This window comes from Cyprinus carpio, chromosome A7 (genome assembly GCF_018340385.1).
Source record: "Cyprinus carpio isolate SPL01 chromosome A7, ASM1834038v1, whole genome shotgun sequence".
NCBI classification, from domain to species: domain Eukaryota; kingdom Metazoa; phylum Chordata; class Actinopteri; order Cypriniformes; family Cyprinidae; genus Cyprinus; species Cyprinus carpio.
The window spans coordinates 17,585,823-17,607,715 of NC_056578.1; the positions used below are offsets into that span (position 1 = coordinate 17,585,823).

Consider the following 21,893-nt stretch of genomic DNA (forward strand, 5'->3'; position numbering starts at 1 on the left):
CAGTGTGAGAGCAGCTCTCCTCCCCACCAGGCCTCAAGTCCCCAGCTACAGCTTTGGCAACTTTCTCCTGCCAAACTCTGCTGACTTCTCCCACCCCAGTTTAAAAATAAATGTATATCTGAGTGAGAAACAGACAAATGGTCTGGTCGTTTGCCCCCAGTTGGTCAGTTTTCCCAGAGCTCTTGTTGCTGTGCATTCTGCTGGCTGTTAGGCAGTGGAGAGACCAGTGATAGTCTGTTCATCTTCTGGCCCCATGGTGCTGCTAAAACACTTGCATGGAGCAGGACAGTGAAGATAATATAGCCACACTCACTCCGCCTACCTGCCTGCCTGCCCACTTGTCCCATGGGCATCTGAAGCAGAAATCGGCATATTTAGATATATACATGCCATTGTTCACTCATCAGGTGTGAAAACATGAGCACGCTGCACTTAATTAAACAGCTGGAATCCTAATCAATCCTACTCTAACCATGAGTAGAAAGCACAATGAAAATCATTGCTGGTACTGCAGCTTTGCAGCACACTGAACAAGGCTCCAGAGGAGCAGAATATTATCTCAAATTCAGAAGCACCAAATTTTGACTTTCAAAAGTCAATGCATGCAGACAATTATGTCAAATGTAATTGTATAAAAAACAATTTGTTATTCAGTACTTTTCATTCAGTACTCAAATTTGCAGGAAAATGTATGTGAACATTTTCATAAATTGCAGAAAACTGTAAGGAATGCATTAACTGGTTGTTAAAATCTTATCTTGTATGAAACAAAATTTTTGCACACCTGAAGCTCAATAGTGATGCCACAGAACACCAACTCAAAGCACAGGAGTAAATCAACAGCGGAATAGCTTCAAAAGAAGAAAATATGCATTGGCATGACTTCACACCCAAATATCCCAAGAATACAGTTGAACTGACAACAGCATTATAAAGATAAATGGTGCAAAATTCCTACTGACAGTTGTGCAGGTCTGATCTGCAGTGCAGGTATTTTGCCAAAAGAGGGTTAAACAGTCTATGGATTACTTTCCCCATCCTGTATTGTGAATGTTCACATTGTGTTCAATAGAGACTGATTGTTTGTGTGTATTTGTCTACTACTGAGTGATAAGATTGAAAATCATGAACACTTTATGCAGAAATCCAGACAAATCTGAATGGTTCACAAACATATTTCTGCAACTGTATCTGAAAAGGAGTTTGGATGATAACCACTGAGTTCCCTATCGATACTACACTCGTACTGCGTGGTAAGCCGTTTAGGCTAAGATGCTATGGGAAAAAGTCTTTTTCTCCGATTTCTGAAGCCTTTTTCTTTTTTTACTATTTTGTGTTTATTTTGATCTTTCATTTCAGTACAATCACAACACAATATATTTCAGTTTACATAATACTCATTACGATCACAAAGTGTTTTAACAAATGCAGGTATGAACAATTACTTGCTGTGTTTTAAGTATGATTTGTACTTTAGGTTTGTTCGATTATTTCAAAATATAATTTCTTTTCCTTTTTTACAATTTTTTTATAAGTAAAACAAAAAATAAAAAGAAAAAAAACAACAAGGGCAAAAAAAAAAAAAAAAAAAAATAAAATAGAAACTATATATATCCAGGGAAAGAACATGTGTCTTAGTTAAACTCAATCCTTAACAACCTCAGATGACTTATTCTATTCTCAAATGACTTATGGAAATGATTATTACATACATACACAAACATATATTATTAACATATACATTATATATTAATCTTGATCTATTTAAGTATAGAAGCAAAATCTGATCTTCTTTCGGATACATATGCAACCCAATTCCTCAATTTTTCCAGAAAAACATCTCTCTTTAAGTTAACAAAAAAGGTAATCTTTTCCATCATATAAATCTCTATGGTCACATCTATCCAGTCATCTAATGTCGGTCTCTCTTGTTGCAACCATTTGCGAGTGATTGCCTTCTTACTGGCTGTTAAGAGGACGCCCATCAGATATTTGTTATCTGCTGCAATAGTTTCTAAGCTAGCACAACCAAAATACAGTAGTTTGAATTCTAGAGGTATGTCTCTTCTAAAAATATGTTCAAGAGCATCCTGTAATTCTTTCCAATATTCCTGAATATGTAGGCATTCCCAAAATATATGATAATGGTTTGCTTCATTGCATCCACAGTTTCGCCAACATTTTGAAGTGTTATTACTGTATTTGGCTGTTTGTATTGGTGTTATAAAATATCTAATAATGTTTTTCCAACAATACTCCTTCCAATTTAGTGACCTAGTTGATTTCCACTGAAATTTCCATACAGTTGACCATTCTTCATCAGAAAAAAATATTCCACTTTCTGTCATCCATTTCTTTTTTATATAATTTGTAGAGTGTTTTTTCATATTTATTAAGCTCTTGTATATCTGAGAGACTATCTTATATCTAATACCTGATGTATATGCTTTTTTAAGCAATTCTATTAGTGGATTAAGATTATCTTTAAATTTCCCTTTTATTTTTTTATCATAATAACTTCGAGCCTGAAGATATCTGTAAAAATCCTGATTTTCTAATGAGATCTTTTCCTTCAATACTTGAAAGCTTAGGATTTCACCTTTCTCAATGATTGTGCAAAAAGAAGTTATTCCCTTATTTGTCCACAACTTGAATCTATTATCCGACTGATTTGGAGTGAAGTCTGAATCATAAGCAATCCATTTAAGAATGGAAGTATATTCCAATAATTTAAATTCTTTTATCACAGATGCCCAAACATTTAAAGTAAGCTTTGTCCATGGGTCTTCTAGCGTATCTATATATTGTCTTAAATTATTATCTGCTAATATTGCTTGTACAGGGATATTCTTTGTAGTATAGTTTTCCATATCCTTCCAAGGAGCATTATAATGTGGGTCACACCAATTCACCACTGTCCTAATTTGCGCTGCTGTATAATAGTCTTTTAATGAGGGAAGAGCCCACCCTCCTTTATCCTTTGGGAGCTGCAATGTTTTAAAGCGTACTCTGGGCTTTTTCCCTTGCCAAATAAAACGTGAAAGCAATTTATCCCACTCTATGAATTGTTTTCCGGTTATTTCTACAGGTAGGCATTGGAATAGGTAAAGATATTTTGGTAATACATTCATTTTAATTGCTTCAATCCTTGAGCTAAAAATAAAAAAGGAATTAGATTCCATCTGGCTAAATCTTCTCTGATTTTTACAGTTAGTGGATCAAAATTCTTTCTTTGTAATTTTTCTATATTTTTCGTCAAATGGATACCTAAATATTTAAAATGACTTTGTATGCCATTTTAACAAATATGTATTTTTTATATTTACAGGGGGATTATAATTATATGAAATTATTTCCGTTTTATCAATATTTAATTTATATCCAGAAAGAGGGCCAGAACTCTGAAATTGTTTCATTAGTTGAGGGCAAAGACTTGGTTGGATCTCCAAGATAAATCAGTATATCATCTGCATAGCAGGGTATTTTGTGTTCCACTCCTTTTATGGTTATTTTGTGTGTTTTTTTGTTTTGTGTTTTGCTTTGTACTAAGGGTTCTAAATATAGTGCAAATAGTTGAGGTGACCATGGACATCCTTGTCTAGTGCCCCTTTCCAATGTAAATGATTTTGATAAATAACCATTAATCTTTATTTTTGCAGTTGGTGTATCATAGAGTGCCTGTATGCTTCTAATTATATCTTTTGTGAAAGCCAAATTTATGTAGAACCTTATAGAGATAAGTCCAATTGACTGAATCAAAGGCTTTTTCAGCATCTAGACTTAGAATCATTAATTTTAATTTATTTTTCTTGATATAATTCATAACTTGCAGTGTACGCCTAATATTATCCTGTGTCTGCCTCTGACGGATAAAACCTGATTGATCTTGATTTATTAGGTTAGGCAAGAAATCCTCCATCCTTCTGGACATAATTGATGTGAAAAGTCTATAATCGACATTCAATATTGATAAAGGTCTATACGATCCACATTCTAGCTTATCTTTGCCTTCTTTTGGAATGATAGATATAACTGCATCCTTCCAGGATGGAGGAGCTATTGCATTCTTTAAAACCCAATTAAAAGTGCGGACCAGAATAGGTATTAATTCCTTTTGGAATACTTTATACCACTCTCCAGTAAATCCGTCCGGTCCTGGAGATTTATTAGATTTTAGTTTAGTAATAGCCCCTTTTACTTCATTTGCTGTTATTTCTGCTATCAGTGTTTTATTTTGCTCATCAGTAAGGGTAGGTAACGCCAATGTATCTAAAAAACAATCAATCTCCTGGTTTCTATCTTCTGGCATTTTAGAATATAATTTTTTATAATACCTTTCAAAAGTATTGTGAATATTTTCTTGTTTGGTTTGTATTGTATTGGTAATAGGATCCTTGACTTTGTATATAGTTTGATCTGCTTGTTGTTTTTTTAATTTCCATGCCAATATTTTCATAAATTTAGATCCATTTTCGTAATATTTTTGCTTAGAAAACATAATTTTTTTCTCTATTTCTTGAGTATACAGCATATTAATTTCGTTTCTTGTTTTCTTTATTTGTTCTAGTATTTTTGGGGTTTGCTTGTCCTTATGTTCTTTTTCTAATAAATTTAATAGATGCTGTAATTTTTTTAACTCCTGTTGTCGAGTTTTCTTTTTAAGTGAGGCTAGTGCTATAATTTTACCTCTTAATACTGCCTTTGCAGCATCCCACAGTATGGGGGGTGTGACCTCTTCATTATCATTAGTTTCTAAATAAGAATGAATCTCATTTTTAATACATATTTTAAAAGAAGGATCATTAAGAAGATTCGAATTAAGGTTTCCACAAAGTATCCTTAGATTTATTATCTAGTTTTACTGTTAGGTAGATTGGGGCATGATCACTAATATCTATCGTTCCAATATCACAGCTTGTCACCCTGGTCCTATCTCTATTAAACATGAGGTAATAGTCTATCCTGGTGTAGACATTATGTGGAGGGAGAAAAATGTGTATAATCCTTAGTATTCGGGTATAGATCTCTCCATACATCAGTTATGCCAATATCATTCATCAACGTGTTAATTTTCCGATGGATGGGTTTAGAAAAAATAACTTTTTTGTTTGAAGAGTCAAGCTCAGGCTGTAAATGTATATTCAAATCACCTCCACAGATCAATATTCCTTGTGTTTCAGAGGATATAATCTGAAAAATCTTTTGAAAAAAGGTGACATTACTACCTGGTGGGGCATAAATGTTAAATAAAGTAATATATGTTCCATTCATCACTCCATGAACAAAGATAAATCGACCCTCTTTATCAGCATACTCATATTTCTTTTCAAAAATAATCTTGTTGGATATCAAAATAATAACTCCTCTTCTATGCCCTGTATGATATGAAGAATAATAGATCTGGGTAAATCCCATTCTTTTCAACTTTTCATGCTCAGTGTTACTCAGATGCGTCTCTTGTAGATATACAATATGAGCATTTTCTTTTTTTCATTTTGCTTAAGATTTTTTTTCCTTTTAATTGGGTTAAGCAAACCATTCACATTGAAAGAAATTACTTTTACTTCGTTATTTGCCATGTCTGTTCAATATAACATTGCAATCTAAAGGATGATAGAAGGCGAGGCACAATCCCTGGAGAAACAATAAACAACAAACATAACGTGCTTCCAAGATAGGGGTCAGGAACATATGACCCTGTAACAAGTTAGTAGTGGCGTCTGGCATGGAGGGAGAACCTTCTCTTCCATAGTGGTGATTGGGGCCCTCCTGTTCATCGTCTTTACATGAGATATAAAAGAACATAACTCACGTGTCCGACGTTACGACGTAGATATGTGCTGTCATTCAGTAATACGAAAAGAGAAATTAAATTAAGATCTATCTAACGAATCAAGGTCCAAAAACAGACTTTTTCCTCTCTTTTTTTTTAAATAGTCAGCTTCGCATTATCTTCTATATGCCTGTAGACGTTCTCTGATGTCTGTCGATCTCGGTGCCTTTCTTCCTCTTGTTTTTCGTTGTGAAACCGTCTCCCAAGAAGTGCGCTCTAGTTGCTCAGCGAGTGATTCAGTCAGCGATGTTTTCTCCACGTTGAACCCTCTTTTCTTCAGATCCATATACGCTTCGTCAGCTGTGTTGTAGATGTGGGTTCCATCCTCATAGAACACATGTAGCCTGGCCGGATAAGGGGTCTGGAATCGAATCTTCTTTTCTTTTAGCGCTTTTTTTACCTCCGTGTATTCCTTTCTTTTTTGCAGAACCGCAGGGGGATAATCATGATCGAAGTAGATTTTTTGTTGACCCACAAATATATCCTTTTTCATCCATGCTTTCCGGATCACTTCTTCTTTCATTTTGTACCTGAGGAATTTCACTACAATCGACCTGGGTCTCGCGTTCACTCCAGGCTTGGGTGCAAGTGCTCGGTGTGCTCTCTCCACATGCAGTTCTGCCTCCGGAGGAAAATCCAACGTGTCTCGCAGAAGTTGTTCAATGTAGTCAGTCATGGGATTTTTCTCTGCGCCTTCTGGCACGTTGTATATCCTTATATTATCTCTTCTCGATCTACCTTCTTGGTCAATCTGTTTGCTTTCCAAATGCGATTGCATTTTTATCATTTTTTGCATTATCTCTTCCACATTTTGCATTCGTGTTTCAGCTTCTTCAATGCGATCTTCTGCGTGACTAATTCTTTGGTTTGTCTTGTTTAATTCAGTCTTAATTTCATCAAGCTGACGATTATTCTCTTTGCGAAAGCTTTGAATCTCCTCCAAAATTCGTTCCAGATTGGTTTGCATGTTATCTGAGGGAGCTTGCTGACGGTTAGCATCTTGCTTTTGAGCTAACGCTAACGTATGTGTTGCGTCGGCTACTTCTTGCGGTCTACCTTCGGTTTCTGGCACCTCCGTGTTCATTTTCCTACTCTTCTCTCTCGTTTCCATCGTTGTCCCACTATTATAGACTGTTTTAAAAAAAGCTTTCGTTTTTCTCAAGATTTAGTGGACTTTTTAATTAGATCGTCGGAGGAGACGATGAATTACGCTGCCATTCACTCGGTCGCCGGAACCGGAAGCCGTGTGGAGGATTTTTTAATCTGGCATTGAATCTGCATGACCATTGGTTTGTGGAGTTCGATAGAAACAAACTAATGGTGGCGCGGTAGGGATGCGAGCTGCTTCGGTGCTTCCACCTGCTTTTGCTGAGGTTTGTATAAAATGAGCAATTTCCTAGAGCAAATTTTGCGGCGTTGTTTCAAATGTCGCGCCACAGCTGTGGCATGTGCAGGGCCCCCCTGCACGCTGATGATGGGCTATGATGAGTGCGTGCGATGCCTGGGAATGCCCCACGCCGAAGTCGCGCTCATCGACACGACCTGTCCACATTGCGTGGATATGAGTCTGGCCTCTCTGAGGTTGCGGATAACTTTCTTTTCAGAAAGCGACTCTGCCCCTCGCGTCCTCTCGTCTCTCTCCTTCCAGGAGCCTGTGAGGAAGAAACAGCGGGGCAGAGGATCCCAGCGCTCGGATGAAATTGAGCTCACGTTGGCTCAAGGCCCGCGTGCATCGGTCTCTTCTCAGAGAGAGTTTTCTCTCTCTTACTCCACTTCTCCCACCTAGACCAGCGGCCTTCTTCCAGCACGAACGACCTGGTCTCATTCGGTGGGTCCAAAGACGAGCCGCTAGATGACAGCTTGTCATTAGCGGTCTCAGATGCCGAGGATTGGTCGGGCTCGACTCAGGACCCCGCCCCCTTGCCGTCTACCCAGCCGGTCAACGCCAGGACTTCTGAGGACACCGAGCTGATCCATGTCCTGTCTAAGGCCGTCGAGGAACTCGGGCTGGAGTGGTCTGCGCCTGAGGAGCCCTCACGCAGTCGACTAGATGGGTGGTTCCTGCTGGGATGCTGCCAGGCCCCTCCCCAGAGTGCTGCACCCTTCTTCCCTGAGGTCCACGAGGAGCTCACAAAGTCGTGGCGTGCCCCTTACTCTGCCCACCTCAAACATCTGCCTCTCACGCCTTCACTGTGGTTGATGGCGCGGGGCAGAAGGGCTATGAGAAGTGGACGAAGCTGTGGCAGCACAACTGTGCCCACCTGCTGCCATTGAATGGAAGTCTAAGGTGGCCCTCCCATCCAAGCCATGCCGGACGACAGGTGGCCAGGCTGCTTTGGTACTGCACTCCATGGCGGTGCTTCAAGTGTACCAGGCCAAGCTCCTCCACACCCTGAACAAAGTGGGGCACAACCCGGCCACATTTAAGGAGCTGCACAGCGCTACGGACCTGGCCCTGTGCGGTACTAAGGCCACCGCCCAGGCTATTGGGCGTTCGATAGCCAGCTTGGTGGTGTTGGAACGCCACCTCTGGCTGAATCTGACAGAGATCAAGAACGCATCTTCCTCGACTTGTCTCCCCTGCTGGTCGCTTTGGCCCCGCTGTGGATGGGTTTGCGGAGCGCTTCACCGCTGCACAAAAGTCGTCCCAGGCTATGTGACACTTTTTGCCCAAGCGTTCATCTTCGTTGCGCTCTGCTAAGTGCTACCTGCTTCCGAAGCAGCAGTGACTCCGCCCCAAGATAGTGCTGGACCCGACGCCTCAGAAGTCAGCCTGATGCACCAGTCAGGAAGAGGAGGAGGCTAAGTCCCGCTGCAGCTGGACCACCCTCCAAATTGCCTGAAGCGATGTGTTTGTTGCCTGCACAGAGCCCAGCACAGTGCCCTGGCAGCGCACAGCTGTTATAGCGGATTCAATAAAACACAAACATCCTCGATTTAAGGCATCTGAACCGGGCCCTGATGAAGCACTCATTCAGAATGATCACTTTGAAGCAGATCCTCGCACAAATACGGCCAGGAGACAGGTTCTTTTCCCTGAATTTGTAAGATGCTTACTTTCACATCCAGATAGCCCCCTATCACAGGTGCTTCTTGAGATTCGCTTTCGCGGGAGTGGCATATCAATACGCAGTCCTTCCGTTCCGGCTGTCCCTGGCTCCCCGCACTTTTACGAAGTGCATGGATGTGGCTCTCTCCCCTCTGAGACAGATAGGAGTGCGCATACTGAATTACCTAGACAACTGGCTCATTTTGGCCCAGTCAGAGGCAGAGCTGGTGGCTCACAGATCCCTCCTTCCTCAACCACCTAGAGTGTTTGGGGCTCAGGAACAATTTTTCCAAGAGCTCTTTGTCCTCCAGCTAGTGTATCATGTTCCTGAGGACAATTATCGACTCGACCCGTATGTGGGCCGTAGTCTTGCCAGAGCACGCTCTGGACATTCAGCAGTTTGCGGAAACCTTTATGCCTGGAACGGCTCTGCCACTCAAGAGGTTTCAAAAGATGCTAGGTCTCATAAGCTCAGCATTGCCAGCTCTGCAGCTGGGCCTGCTCTACATGCAGCCACTACATTTTGGGCTAAAACCTCAAGTCCCGCCCCATGCCTGGCAGCACGGTTGCCACATGATCAAGGTGAGCCAGGCGTGCAGTGCAATCCTGGCCCCTTGGACGAAGGCCATCCAACCTTTGGCATCTGGACGAGTACAGAAAGCAAGCTCCATATCAACCGCCTGGAAATTCTGGCTGTATGTCGAGCTCTCTACGCTTTATTACCTCTCCTGGCAGGGAAGCACGTCCTAGTCCTGTTGGACGACATGACAGTGGTGTCCTTCATAAATCGCCAAGGAGGGCTCTCCTCAAAACCTCTATTCACTCTAGTGAAAAGCGTCCTAGAGTGGGCCCAGCACCACCTGCTCTCGCTGAGGGCAGCGCATGTGCAGGGTTTTCTGAACACAGGGGCGGACATGTTGTCCCAAGGCAACCTCCCCTCGGAGGAGTGGAGGCTCCATCCCCAGACTGTTCAAAGGATTTGGGACGTCTTTGGGAGGGCAGAGGTCGACCTCTTCACCTCTGAAGACAATTCTCATTGCCCAATCTATTTTTCAATAGTCAAGGATGCTCTGGCCCATGACTGGCCCAGTCTCCTCCTTTATGCTTTTCCCCCGATCGCTCTGATCCTTCAGGTCATCAGACGAATCAGGGAGGATGCCCACAAGGTCCTCCTGGTAGCCCCTCTGTGGAGGAGCCAACCAAGGCTCTCGGACCTGTCACAGCTGTCGCTAGTGGAGCCATGGATGATCCCCTTGAGATGGGACCTCCTCTCTCAAGCGAACGGAATGATATGGCACCCCAGACCCAAGCTGTGGGCTCTCCATGTATGGCCTCTCGACGGGAGTTGGTAGACCTCCCAGAGAGCATCATGAATACCATATTACAGGCTAGAGCTCCACTGACAAGGCGCCTCTATAGCCTTAAATGGTTGGTTTTCACCGCCCGGTGCACAGCCCGGGATGAAGACCCATTCACTTGTGACATATCTCAGATATTGTCCTTCCTCCAAGACTTCATGGAAAGGGGCCGTACTCCCTCTACCCTTAAAGTCTATGTTGCGGCTATCGCAGCCTCTCATGCTCCTATAACTGGGCAGTCTGTGGGTAAAAACAACCTGGTTGTTCGTTTTCTAAAGGGGTCCAGAAGGCTGAACCATCCACTTCAGACTGCTGACTTACATTCTCTGTCACTGAAAACCACCCTGCTAGTGGCGCTACCATCGGTTAAGCGAGTAGCACCTATAGGCGCTCTCCGTAAGCCCCTCTTGTCTTGAGTTCGGGCCTGGCGACTCCAAGGTCATCCTGAAGCCAAGGCACGGGTATGTCCCGAAGGTTCTCTCAACTTCATACAGAGACCAGATTGTTGTTCTCTCCACGCTTCCTCCTTCTCAGGATGATCAGGAGTTGAACTTACTCTGCCCTGTCAGGGCTTTAACAGCCTACATTGACCGTTCCGCCTCTTTTCGACAGTCAGAACAGCTCTTTGTGTGCTTCGGAGGCCGCACCAAGGGTCATTAAAGCCAAGGCTATCAAGATGGATAGTGGACGCGATAGCTCTCGGTTACTCAACCTCCGGGCTCCAATGTCTGATAGGAGTTAGAGCACACTCCATAAGGGGTATGGCCTCCTCATGGGTGTGGTCTAGTGGCGTGTCTATCACAGAAATCTGTGCGGCGGCCGGCTGGGCCTCGCCGTCCACACTTGTCAAGTTCTACAACCTGGACGTTCCTGTGCTACAAATGCAGGTCCTGTCAGCATAAGCCCACCGTCATGGTCGGTTTTTGCTTGTTGTCCAGCTTAGGACCCCGTCTGCATCTGGGTCCCTGGGGTTAGCTTGTCCCCTACACGTTCTCAGGCCCCTTGGCACCTGAACTGTAGGAGGTCAACAAGATGACTGGTGTAATAACATCCCCGACTGGTCTGGCATATTTTACATATTTCGTTACAAGCCCTTCTTAGTGCTCTGGACGAATACCCAGTCATCCTTCCTGATAGCATGGCGTGATTATATTGTCCCCATAGCATCTTAGCCTAAACGGCTTACGACGCAGTACAAGTGTAGTATCTATAGGGAACGTACTTGGTTACTAACGTAACCTCGGTTCCCTTAGATACGGAATGAGTACTGCGTACTTGCCGTGTTATGTGTAAGGACACCTCATGTTGTCGCTTCAGTCAAATTAAATCAGTTTGCCTAGATGAGACGGCCGCTTATATAGCCTGATGCCCCACCCCTTTTGGCGGGCTCGGGTGGGCTCGCTCACCCTAGGCTCGCACCACCATTGGTTAGTTTCTATCTAACTCCACAAATCAATGGTTGTGCAGTTTTACTGCGTGATTGAAAACGTTTCAGAAATCGGAGAAAAGGACTTTTCCGCATAGCGTCTTAGCCTAAACGGCTTACGACGCAGTACTCGTTCCGTCTCCAAGGGAACCGAGGTTACGTTAGTAACCGAGTATGATATTAAGTACTGAAAACAATCAGACAACTAATAAGAATGAACTATGCAGGAGAGAACGCACAGTTTCTCATGGAGGTCTGCAGAGGAGCTGACACATTTAGTGACACATATTGGTAAAGGCTCTTAATGAAGGTGCAAGAACTGTTCTGTGTTGGCAGGGGCAGAGATACACGCTCAGCATTTGTAAAATAAAAGACTAGACTGACAGCAACACTGTTACGATAATAATGGCATTGCTTCCTCTGCCAACAATGCAGAAATGCCCTAAGGCAGCAATAAAAAATTTATACTAATTATTATTTGAATGCTGCATTAAATCAGACGTATGTTGAATTATATATCAGCAACATGATTCTACTTTTAGAGGAGCATGCATTGAGGACCTGATTTTTTTTCTTTTCTTTTTTTTCACCAGTTATTCTGAGTGGGTGCTAAAATCACCCATGAGCATTCATATGAGTTTCATTGTTTTAAAAAAGAAAACAATGTGCATTAAAAACAAAAATGAACAGAAAATGACAATAATATTCAATGCTATTTATGATTATGGCGTGATTTATTTATTTCCATTTGAAATTGTGTGCACTGAATTTTGACTGTGGTTTTGGCACATGTAGCTGTTCTGGGGCTGGCTGGACACACAGCACTTTAAGTCTCATTTCTGATGAGAGCAGTAAATAATTAAGGGCTTAAAGCTGCCATTAGCCACACTTAAACTCTGCTAATGCAAACCCCTGACAGCTGGCCTATCCCCATTGAATGGGACCATGGATCAAATGGTTCTGAACAAAATAATGGGCTATACTGAAGCACAAAATCTGTCAATATAGGCATGTGTTGTTTGTTTTTGCTTCTGCATGATTGTTGGTTACACTGTGGTACTCCCATTACACAGAAGGTTACATGGCTTATGACTTTAAAAGCATTCAATGTTTACATGCATGTTCAATGCACATTAAGAATTTAGTAGAGACGTACAGGATATTACAATTAAAAACAGTGACCCTGTGGCAGCCTTATAGGCTATAACAGGGGGTTTGTAATTAAGTACTGGTGGGACAGTGTAATGGTTTGTTTAGATCAGGCTTGCCTCAACACACCTGCCACAAAGTTTCTAGTTAGTATGTCTAGTAAGAGCTTGATTAGCTGCTTCAAGTGTGTCAGTAGGAACAAAACTAGGAACAAAACTATGCAGGACACCAGCCCTCCTGGACAGAGCTTGGACACCCCTGGGCTATAACATTATTTCTTGCCCATTGCATTTCAATTAAAATTTTGGATGTTTAGTTTCAATCATGCTTTATCCTTACTTTGACAATTAGGACCCACAATAAATATACTGAGCTTTGTTTGTTCAGGTGAACATGGACATTTCACTTTGCTACATAGGCTAATGGTAAGCCTACTATCCTTAAGGGATAGTTCACCTTAAAATGAAAATGTCTGCGTTTCAAACCTCTGTTACTGACTTTCTTCTCTTTAAATGTCTTGAGTAATAAAAATACCATATCAATGGCAAGTAACTAAAAAGGGGTCAAATAACATTCTAACATATAAAAGAAGAAGCCATCTCCATCCTGCTTCAATGACTACCGTCCTGTTGCACTTACCCCCATCCTCATGAAGTGCTTTGAACGGCTAGTCATGCACCACATCAAGTCTGCCCTACCCCCCTCTCTGGACCCATTCCAGTTTGCATATCGGTCCAACCGGTCGACCGATGATGCCATCTCCACTGCCGTCCACTCAGCACTCACCCATCTGGAAAAAAAGGACTCTTATGTCAGAATGCTGTTCATAGACTTCAGTTCAGCATTCAACTCAATCATCCCTCAACAGCTCATCTACAAGCTGAGTCAGCTGGGGCTCAACACTTCGCTGTGCAACTGGCTGTTGGACTTTCTGACTGGAAGACCTCAGGCAGTACGGGTCGGTAGCAACACATCCAGCACCATCACACTAAACACTGGGGCCCCCCAAGAATGTGTGCTAAGCCCCCTTCTCTTCACTCTGCTGACCCACGATTGCACACCGTCACACAACTCCAACCTCTTTTGTTAAGTTTGCAGATGACACGACTGTGGTGGGTCTCATTAGCAACAGAGATGAGACAAACTACAGGAGCGAGGTGAGCCGCCTGGCCGGGTGGTGCAGTGACAACAATCTCTCTCTGAACGTGGAGAAGACGAAGGAGATTGTTGTAGACTTCAGGAGAGCACACACTCAGCACGTTCCTCTGACCATCAACGGTGCGACTGTGGAGAGAGTGAGCAGCACCAAGTTCCTGGGTGTGCACATCACAAAGGGACCTCTCCTGGACCGACAACACTGCAGCACTGGCCAAGAAATCACAGCAGCGTCTCTACTTCCTCCGCAAACTGAGGAGAGCCAGAGCCCCACCCCCCATCATGTACACATTCTACAGAGGCACCATCGAGAGCATCCTGACGAGCTGCATCACTGTGTGGTATGGCGCCTGCAACGCGTCCTGCCGAAAGACTCTACAACGCATAGTGAGAGCAGCTGAGAAGATCATTGGTGTCTCTCTATCCTCCCTCCAGGACATTTATGGAACACGTCTCACCCGCAAAGCCCTCTGCATCACAGGTGATCCCACTCACCCATCACACAGCTTCTTCAGCCTGCTACCATCAGGGAGGAGACTGCGGGGTCTCCAGGCCAGGACCAGCAGACTGAAGGACAGCTTCATCCATCAGGCTGTCAGGAAGCTGAACTCCCTCCCGAACCTGCCCCCCCTCCCCTCTTCTTCCCCAGGCACCACTGAACTATGACCCCCCCCCCCCCCCCCCCCCCCCACACTAATTATATGATGACATTCACGAGTCACTTGTGCAGCATTGGTCTGCTCACTCACCACTCACTACCTCATTCGGCATGGAACTACCTCATCAGTCAGTTAAATAACTGCTCTTGGTCACTTGTCACTTGTCACTTTAATCAGACTTAAGATATTTTTAATAAGTGATTTTTTTGCACTAAAAAATCTTTTAACTGCACTGTTGTTCACTTCATTGATTTGCACTATATCTGTCATTTACCTTGCGCTGCTTTATTTAACTTTAACTTTATTTTTAACTTTTATTTTTATTATGTCTTTTTTTTTTTTTTTTTTTTTTTTTTTTTTTATATAATTCCCTTATTGTATAATTGTATCTACATTTTATTTTTGATCTAGTTATTTTTTTAGGCTTTAATGTTAATGTTATCTGTATGCACCGGGGGTCTGAGAGTAACGCAATTTCGATTCTCTGTATGTATGTACTGTACATGTGGAAATTGACAATAAAGCAGACTTGACTTGACTTGACTAAAAATTGCAAAGTTCATCAGTTGAAAATATTCCCTTACCTGAATTTTTGTATTCATTTTGCCATTTCATTAACTTGATAACTTGATTGAACCTCATTAACTGGGGTTTTATGCATATTTTTATGTGAATTTTGGTATATTCGGGATGCCACAAAGTTCACCATGATGCAACTAAATTTTCCGGCAAGAAAAAACAAAAACAAAGATGGAATAAAAATGTGACTATCGCTTGATGTAGCCTACAAATAATAGTTTCTGTTACAAATGACAGATACATACTGACTGAATACACTTTTAGATGTGGATAAAACTATACGATTTTGCCTCAAGTCATGTGTCTGAGCATAAACATTAGGCTAAACCAGTGGTTCCCAATCCTGGTCCTGGAGAACCCCCAACACTGCGCATTTTTGGTGTCTCTCTTATCTGACGCACAGATTTGAGGTCTTGGACTATTCACTAATGAGCTGATGAGTTGAATCAGGTGTGTTTGAATAGGGAGACATCTAAAATGTGCAGTGTTGGGGGTTCTCCAGGACCAGGATTGGGAACCACTGGTCTACACTAATATTGCAGTTGTTTGTGCCAATTTCCCCGGAAGTGACGATTTTGTTCTCTTCGACATATGATTTGAATCCATAGGTAATGTGGCCATATACGGGACACGTCCGGCCAGGATTTTTAATATTGCCTAAAACATCCAAAGCAGTTTGACCAATAACATGCAGGTATTGTACATAATCGACCAATCGTGGGCCTGCGAGTGAGAAGGTGAGAGCTAAAGGGAACGATCAGAGCGATGCAAATATGCGCACGTGTTTGTTCGTTCGTTTGACCTGGAGCGTCGCTGCGCACCGATCAAAAAAGACACCAAAGTAGGTGCGAGAGCGATTCGAAAGCACAAGGAGCCGTTTGCTCTTGTTTGTTAGTTGTTTTGCAACGATCGACATGCACATTGCAAACAGCCCAAACCTGGATATTTTAGGCAATTTTAAAGAGGTTGTACAAGTGAAGGAAGATGGCATGAAAGTTCGGCTTGATGAGCGAAGACGTGCAGTAGCAGGTTTTCATGCAGTGCGGAAAACTTTTTTTTTTTTTATCATATTTTTCATCAGCATGCAAAGCATATTCGACTATTAAATTTCATACAGTTGTCTGAAATAATCACGTGTATAAGCAGAAGGCACATGCCAGGGACCAGAAGTCTAACTGGCAGCTGTAGCGAATTGTTGGTGATAGAAGCGAGACGGGTTGCATTATTAAGCAGAGATCAGAATTCATATAAATAACAAAATAATTATGTGGTTCATCCCTTATGTGACAGAACTGAAATGTCCTACTCCGTTGTGACGTGTTCTCATGTTCTCCTTCTGCAGTCTGAAAAAATGTTTTGAATGACACACAGTTTGAATGTCAACAGAGCTTCAAACATAAGGTTACAATTATAATATTAGAATATTAAATTATGCTAAAGCTTTTGATTCTTCCTCCAGTTATCTCTATTTGTAGGCTGCTGCAAACAAACGCAAATGCCCTTAAAGTGAACTCTTTCATCACTGTGACTGCACTCGGCCGTCTAATCAAAGTATGGATGAGAGATTCATTTTCTCATATTTAGCCATATCTGCTAGGCTACTTATAATTCTATAACTTTTCCCTAAATTGTACATTTTTATTTATCATGGTAATCAAATTAACAATAATCACATCCATTTATTTTAGAATAGAATTGAAATGGTTAAATATCGGAAACATTTTATTTCAAAACAGCAAACAAAATTAGATATAGCCTATGCCTCTGAGACTGTGAAAAGTCTAAATAGGCTAGTTATTGGTAAAACTGTTTAAAATGCGTAAACACTGCTTAGTCGTTTCTATTTTGGATTTCAGAATTCAGAAGACCTAAATTTGTCAAGAACAAATCTTCCAGAATCATGACATAGTTCAGTCTGCTGAACACGATTTATAAATTTTTTATATTAAAATTAATCGCTCATTTTACCCATCTATCTGTTTAAAAAAAAAAGGGCATACGACAGTCTGTCCTCCAACTACGCTTTGTTTTCTTAAATGAATATAGCCTAAGATTTTTTTTTCGGGTTTGTGGTTTAGCTTTTCAACCAGTAGATGTCACCCTGATGGGACCACTTCGATCCTATAATGAGACACTTGGCAAGATTAATCTCACCTTTCCCAGAGGTATGGTGTGAATCCAGGAACACATAAAATACCTCACAAATACCACACGTCTAATTATCGTACCATCCCGCAGCCAAACTCACAATAAAGCCTGCATATTAAGATGTTTTCATATTTCTCTGAAACAACACGCACAGTCATCTGATCATTTCTAGGGAGTGAAATGTGTCAATATTGGATGCACTGTGACTTGTTGCCCCCTACTGACGCGTCTTAGTTCGGATTTGCGCCTGACGTCATGTCTCGTGCGGCAGACCGCTCTCTCTCTCCCAGCCCCTGTTCCTGCGCTTACCCCCCTCTCCATCTCTCCTCACTCTGGATTGAAGTTGCGGAGCAGCCGGGAGCGGACAGTATTTCTGTTTCTACAAGCAGTCTTCTCTTCCCGCAACCTGTATGGTGGATATAATATTCAGCTCTTCTTTTTTGGATGATATGGGGGATCATTCCAAAAGTAAGTATTTCCGTGAAAATAAATAAAATATATACAATACTAAATAACATGTTAGGCTACTCCATGAATAAAATTAATTGTTTGAATATGATTCAATGTTGTTGCATTTGTAATTTGATTATGGAAATTATTAGGCCTACTGTTTTTTTTTTTATGGGCTATTGATTCTGCAGTATCTGTCCTCTTAGAAATATGTCTTGGTCTTTGCACTAGTCCAGTGTTAGTGTTTACAAATGATGATTTCAATTTATATTAGAAAACATTTGCTATGAACTACTGTGTAACAGCTCAAAACAATGTTGTTTTTCATGTTCAGAGAAGTCCGGACTTGCGATGTGTGTAGGCTGCGGCAGTCAGATCCATGACCAGTATATTCTGCGGGTCTCCCCCGACCTGGAGTGGCACGCAGCCTGTTTGAAATGTGTGGAGTGCAACCAAAACCTGGACGAGACGTGCACTTGTTTCGTACGGGACGGGAAAACGTACTGCAAGAGAGATTATGTAAGGTAGGGTTTTTTTGTTGTTGTTTGTTTTGTTTTGTTTGGGTAGTCTCGGAAAAAGTATAATTTATTTCAAAAATCTAGGTGCATAGATATGTATTTTCGTGAAATAGGTTACTCATAGTATTAATGATCAAAACATCTGGCAATAGAGTGTAAATTAAATAAACTATTCTTGGACTATTCTTGGTTTTGTCTGGTTTTGTCATTGAACTAAATTATTTTTCGATTCTACATCCAACAGATTGTTCGGTATAAAATGCGCAAAATGCACTTTGGGCTTTAGCAGCAGTGATTTGGTCATGAGAGCTCGGGACAGTGTGTATCACATCGAATGTTTCCGCTGCTCGGTGTGTAGCCGGCAGCTTTTGCCCGGGGATGAGTTCTCCCTCCGGGACGAGGAACTGTTGTGTCGAGCAGATCACGGTCTGGCCCTGGAGCGCGGATCAGGCAGCAGTCCTCTCAGTCCGGGAAACATCCGCAGCAGAGGATTACATATGGCAGGTCAGTATAGTACAATAAAAATAAATTGGCTTAGGCCTATATTATTACTTTCGTATCGGACTTATAGAAATGATAGTATTGAAAAACATTAAATTATTATATGGAACGGTTAGAGCTTATTTATATGGAACGGTTAGGGTTCTTTTAATGTCAGTTTTGGAACTGAACACATAGGCAAAACTGAAAAGTAATTATATAGGCTACTGTGGGAGGAATCGTGCACTGTTGTTACATAATAGCTAATTACAGTCTGATCCGCTTGATAACTCTGTTTAGTCGACCACTGATAAGCCTGAGCGGCAGGGCCTGAAACACTGAGAGCTGCACAAGACAACATGCTCTTTAACTTCCTAATTTACAAATGCATATTTGTAAAATTTATAATGTTGTGCAATACATTACTGGTTAAATTAAACATACTGATATTAAAATTAATTATAAATAATATTATACATTTCATAAAGTCAGATTTATTCATTTGAAGATTTTAAGATTTAGTGAAGATGTCTGTGTTTTTTTTTTTTTGGTGATATTAAAAATACAAGATTTGTATCCACTGAATATCTGTATATCTATCTATCTATCTATCTATCTATCTATCTATCTATCTATCTATCTATCTATCTATCTATCTATCTATCTATCTATCTATCTATCTATCTATCTATCTATCTTCAGTTAGCCTAAATTTCCAGTTTTATTAGAAGTGTTTGTATTCTTGGGTAATATTCAAAATGCAAGTGGGATATATAAATTATTTTTCAACGGCATTATTCTTATTTTTGACATTTATATTCGCTAGTAGCTTATTTCATGTGTTTTTCAAATGTATCCCTATTCTTTAATTTAAAAAAAAAAAATCGTTACATTTTAATTTTTTGCTCAGCTAATCCCGTGTCGGTCCGGCAAACTCCTCATCGGAACATGCACAAGCAATCGGAGAAGACCACTCGGGTGAGGACGGTGTTAAACGAAAAGCAGCTACACACTTTACGGACGTGCTACAACGCAAACCCGAGACCAGATGCTCTAATGAAGGAGCAGCTGGTGGAGATGACAGGTCTGAGCCCACGGGTCATCCGAGTCTGGTTCCAAAACAAGCGCTGCAAGGACAAGAAAAGATCTATACTCATTAAACAGTTACAACAACAGCAACATGGCGATAAGACGGTAAGTGTCTTTCTAATGCACTTTCAGTGTGAGAAATTTACCATGTGCTTGAAAAAAAAAAAACACTTTGACCTGTGTGGCTCTGAGTGATGCCTTACACTTGAGATGAGCCGAGATGATTTTAATTGGGTCTGCAATTCGACTGCAGTGTTGACTGGGAGCAAATCACAGACTCCTCCTACTGTGTGTGATTTGGGGAATGTTTTAAAATCTGTTTCACGTTACATCATGCAATATAGCTTTCTTTTACTCAAAAAAAAAAATAAAAAAAAAAGAAAGGGAAAAAAAAGGCCTGTAGCTATGTCCCCTCATCGCAGACTTTTTGCTTCAGAATCTGCAGGGTATGACGGGCACTGCGCTGGTCGCAGGCAGCCCAGTTCGACACAACCCTTCAGTGCCAGGACACCCGGTGGAACTGCAGACTTACCAGCCACCCTGGAAAGCTCTCAGCGAATTTGCACTTCTGAGTGACTTAGATCAACCTGCTTTCCAACAGCTGGTGAGTGGGGGAGGAAGTTGCATTTGACTTTATTTTTATGGTTTTCCGACTTTTACTTTAGATTAGCTTATTGTTGTTGTTGTTTTTATTATTATTATTATTATTATGCTTAGCTATTTATTAATTTAGAGTTAATTTTGCCTCCCACTTTCAGGTCTCTTTCTCGGAATCCGGTTCTTTAGGAAACTCATCGGGCAGCGACGTGACCTCTCTTTCTTCACAGTTACCGGACACACCGAACAGCATGGTACCGAGCCCGGTGGAGACGTGAGAGCGACTAGCGCGTCAGTTGCCCGGGAAATTATGTCAGCTCAAATCAAGTCAGCTCGGGAAATTCCACTAGCATCATCGGACTACCATCAGAATTACAGCAAAAACCTGCACTGGGACCAGAGGAACGTCAGCAAGTCCGTGGTGATACTGGAAGTGAAATTCTGCGTAGGTTACCAACACTAAATGAGGGACCATGTTCACTCGAAATGGATATTTGTTACTCGTTATGACTGTTGTATCTGTGGTTTTTGGACATTTTTTGGAAAAATCTTTTCAAAAGACTCGATTTCAGAAGATGGGATTTTTTCGTTGTGAAGTTTATTGGCAGACCATTTGTGTCTCTGAAAAAAATTAAGTTATTGTTATTTATTGTCACATCAGTTCGCAAAAAAAAAATAAAAATAAATGAATACAAAAAATAGCACAGACATTTATGTTTGTGAATGTAAAATGCGTGAATAGGCTAGTCTTATGAAAATGTTTAATTTGTAGGCCTACAGAAAAATGCGGAGAGGTGTAGTATTAGCTAATTAATATTATTATAGGATAGTAGTAGCTAGCAGATAGTAGTAAGCCACTTACAATTATATTATACCATAATTATTACAAAATAATAATAATAATTAGGAGAAAACATATGACTTGTTAGGGCCCGAGCACCTTTTGCTCCGTTTATTATTATTATTACTGATTACTTTATATCAGTAATAATATATAGGCTACCGTCATTTCCTTCAGCGGAAAAATGCATAAATGGCTACACATATTGGTTTGTTCAAAATCAAGTAGACCTAATTAAAGATACACAGTCTACATTATAAAATAAATAAATTAGCTAATTTCCCTAAAAGAAAAAAAATGCAGACCCATGCCAAACTATTTCAAGGTAAATATTTCAAAATTATTTGTCGATCTGTGTTCGGATCAAGAACAGAATAAATGATGTCGTTTTTTTTTTTTTTTTTTTTTTTTTTCGTTGTCAGATCAGATATTTAAAATGATTAGTCCCCTTTTCCTCGTCAAATTTACATGTTTCGACAAATGTTTCAGTATCGCTTGAGCTTTTATTTACTTGTGCCATTACACCAACAAACCATATATTCACAGAACCGGAGCGTGATTT

The 21,893-nt window shown here is 41.1% G+C and overlaps 1 protein-coding gene across 2 annotated transcripts; it reads left to right on the forward strand.

The window, feature by feature from the left end:
- The first annotated feature begins 15,789 nt into the window (after positions 1 to 15,789).
- On the forward strand, positions 15,790 to 21,532 carry LOC109064605 (insulin gene enhancer protein isl-2b-like). Of its 2 annotated transcripts, XM_042760032.1 has the most exons (7): positions 15,790 to 15,816; positions 17,700 to 17,824; positions 18,141 to 18,330; positions 18,569 to 18,828; positions 19,715 to 19,998; positions 20,330 to 20,497; positions 20,652 to 21,532. In XM_042760032.1, exons 2-7 carry the CDS (start codon positions 17,767 to 17,769, stop codon positions 20,766 to 20,768), a joined length of 1,077 nt encoding a protein of 358 aa, XP_042615966.1. In that variant the 5' UTR covers positions 15,790 to 15,816; positions 17,700 to 17,766; the 3' UTR covers positions 20,769 to 21,532. The 2 variants fall into 2 exon arrangements, with proteins under 2 accessions (XP_042615966.1, XP_042615965.1); XM_042760031.1 differs by lacking the exon at positions 15,790 to 15,816 and having other exon boundaries at positions 17,613 to 17,824; positions 20,652 to 21,531.
- The last annotated feature ends 361 nt before the right edge of the window (positions 21,533 to 21,893 follow it).

Bases quoted from the DNA above. Each gene is read 5' to 3' on its own strand.
- LOC109064605 (XM_042760032.1), top strand. From the start codon at position 17,767: ATGGTGGATATAATATTCAGCTCTTCTTTTTTGGATGATATGGGGGAT. The intron at 18,829-19,714 runs GTCAGTATAGTA...TTTTTTGCTCAG, and splicing joins CAGAGGATTACATATGGCAG to CTAATCCCGTGTCGGTCCGG. The intron at 19,999-20,329 runs GTAAGTGTCTTT...TTTTTGCTTCAG, and splicing joins AGCAACATGGCGATAAGACG to AATCTGCAGGGTATGACGGG.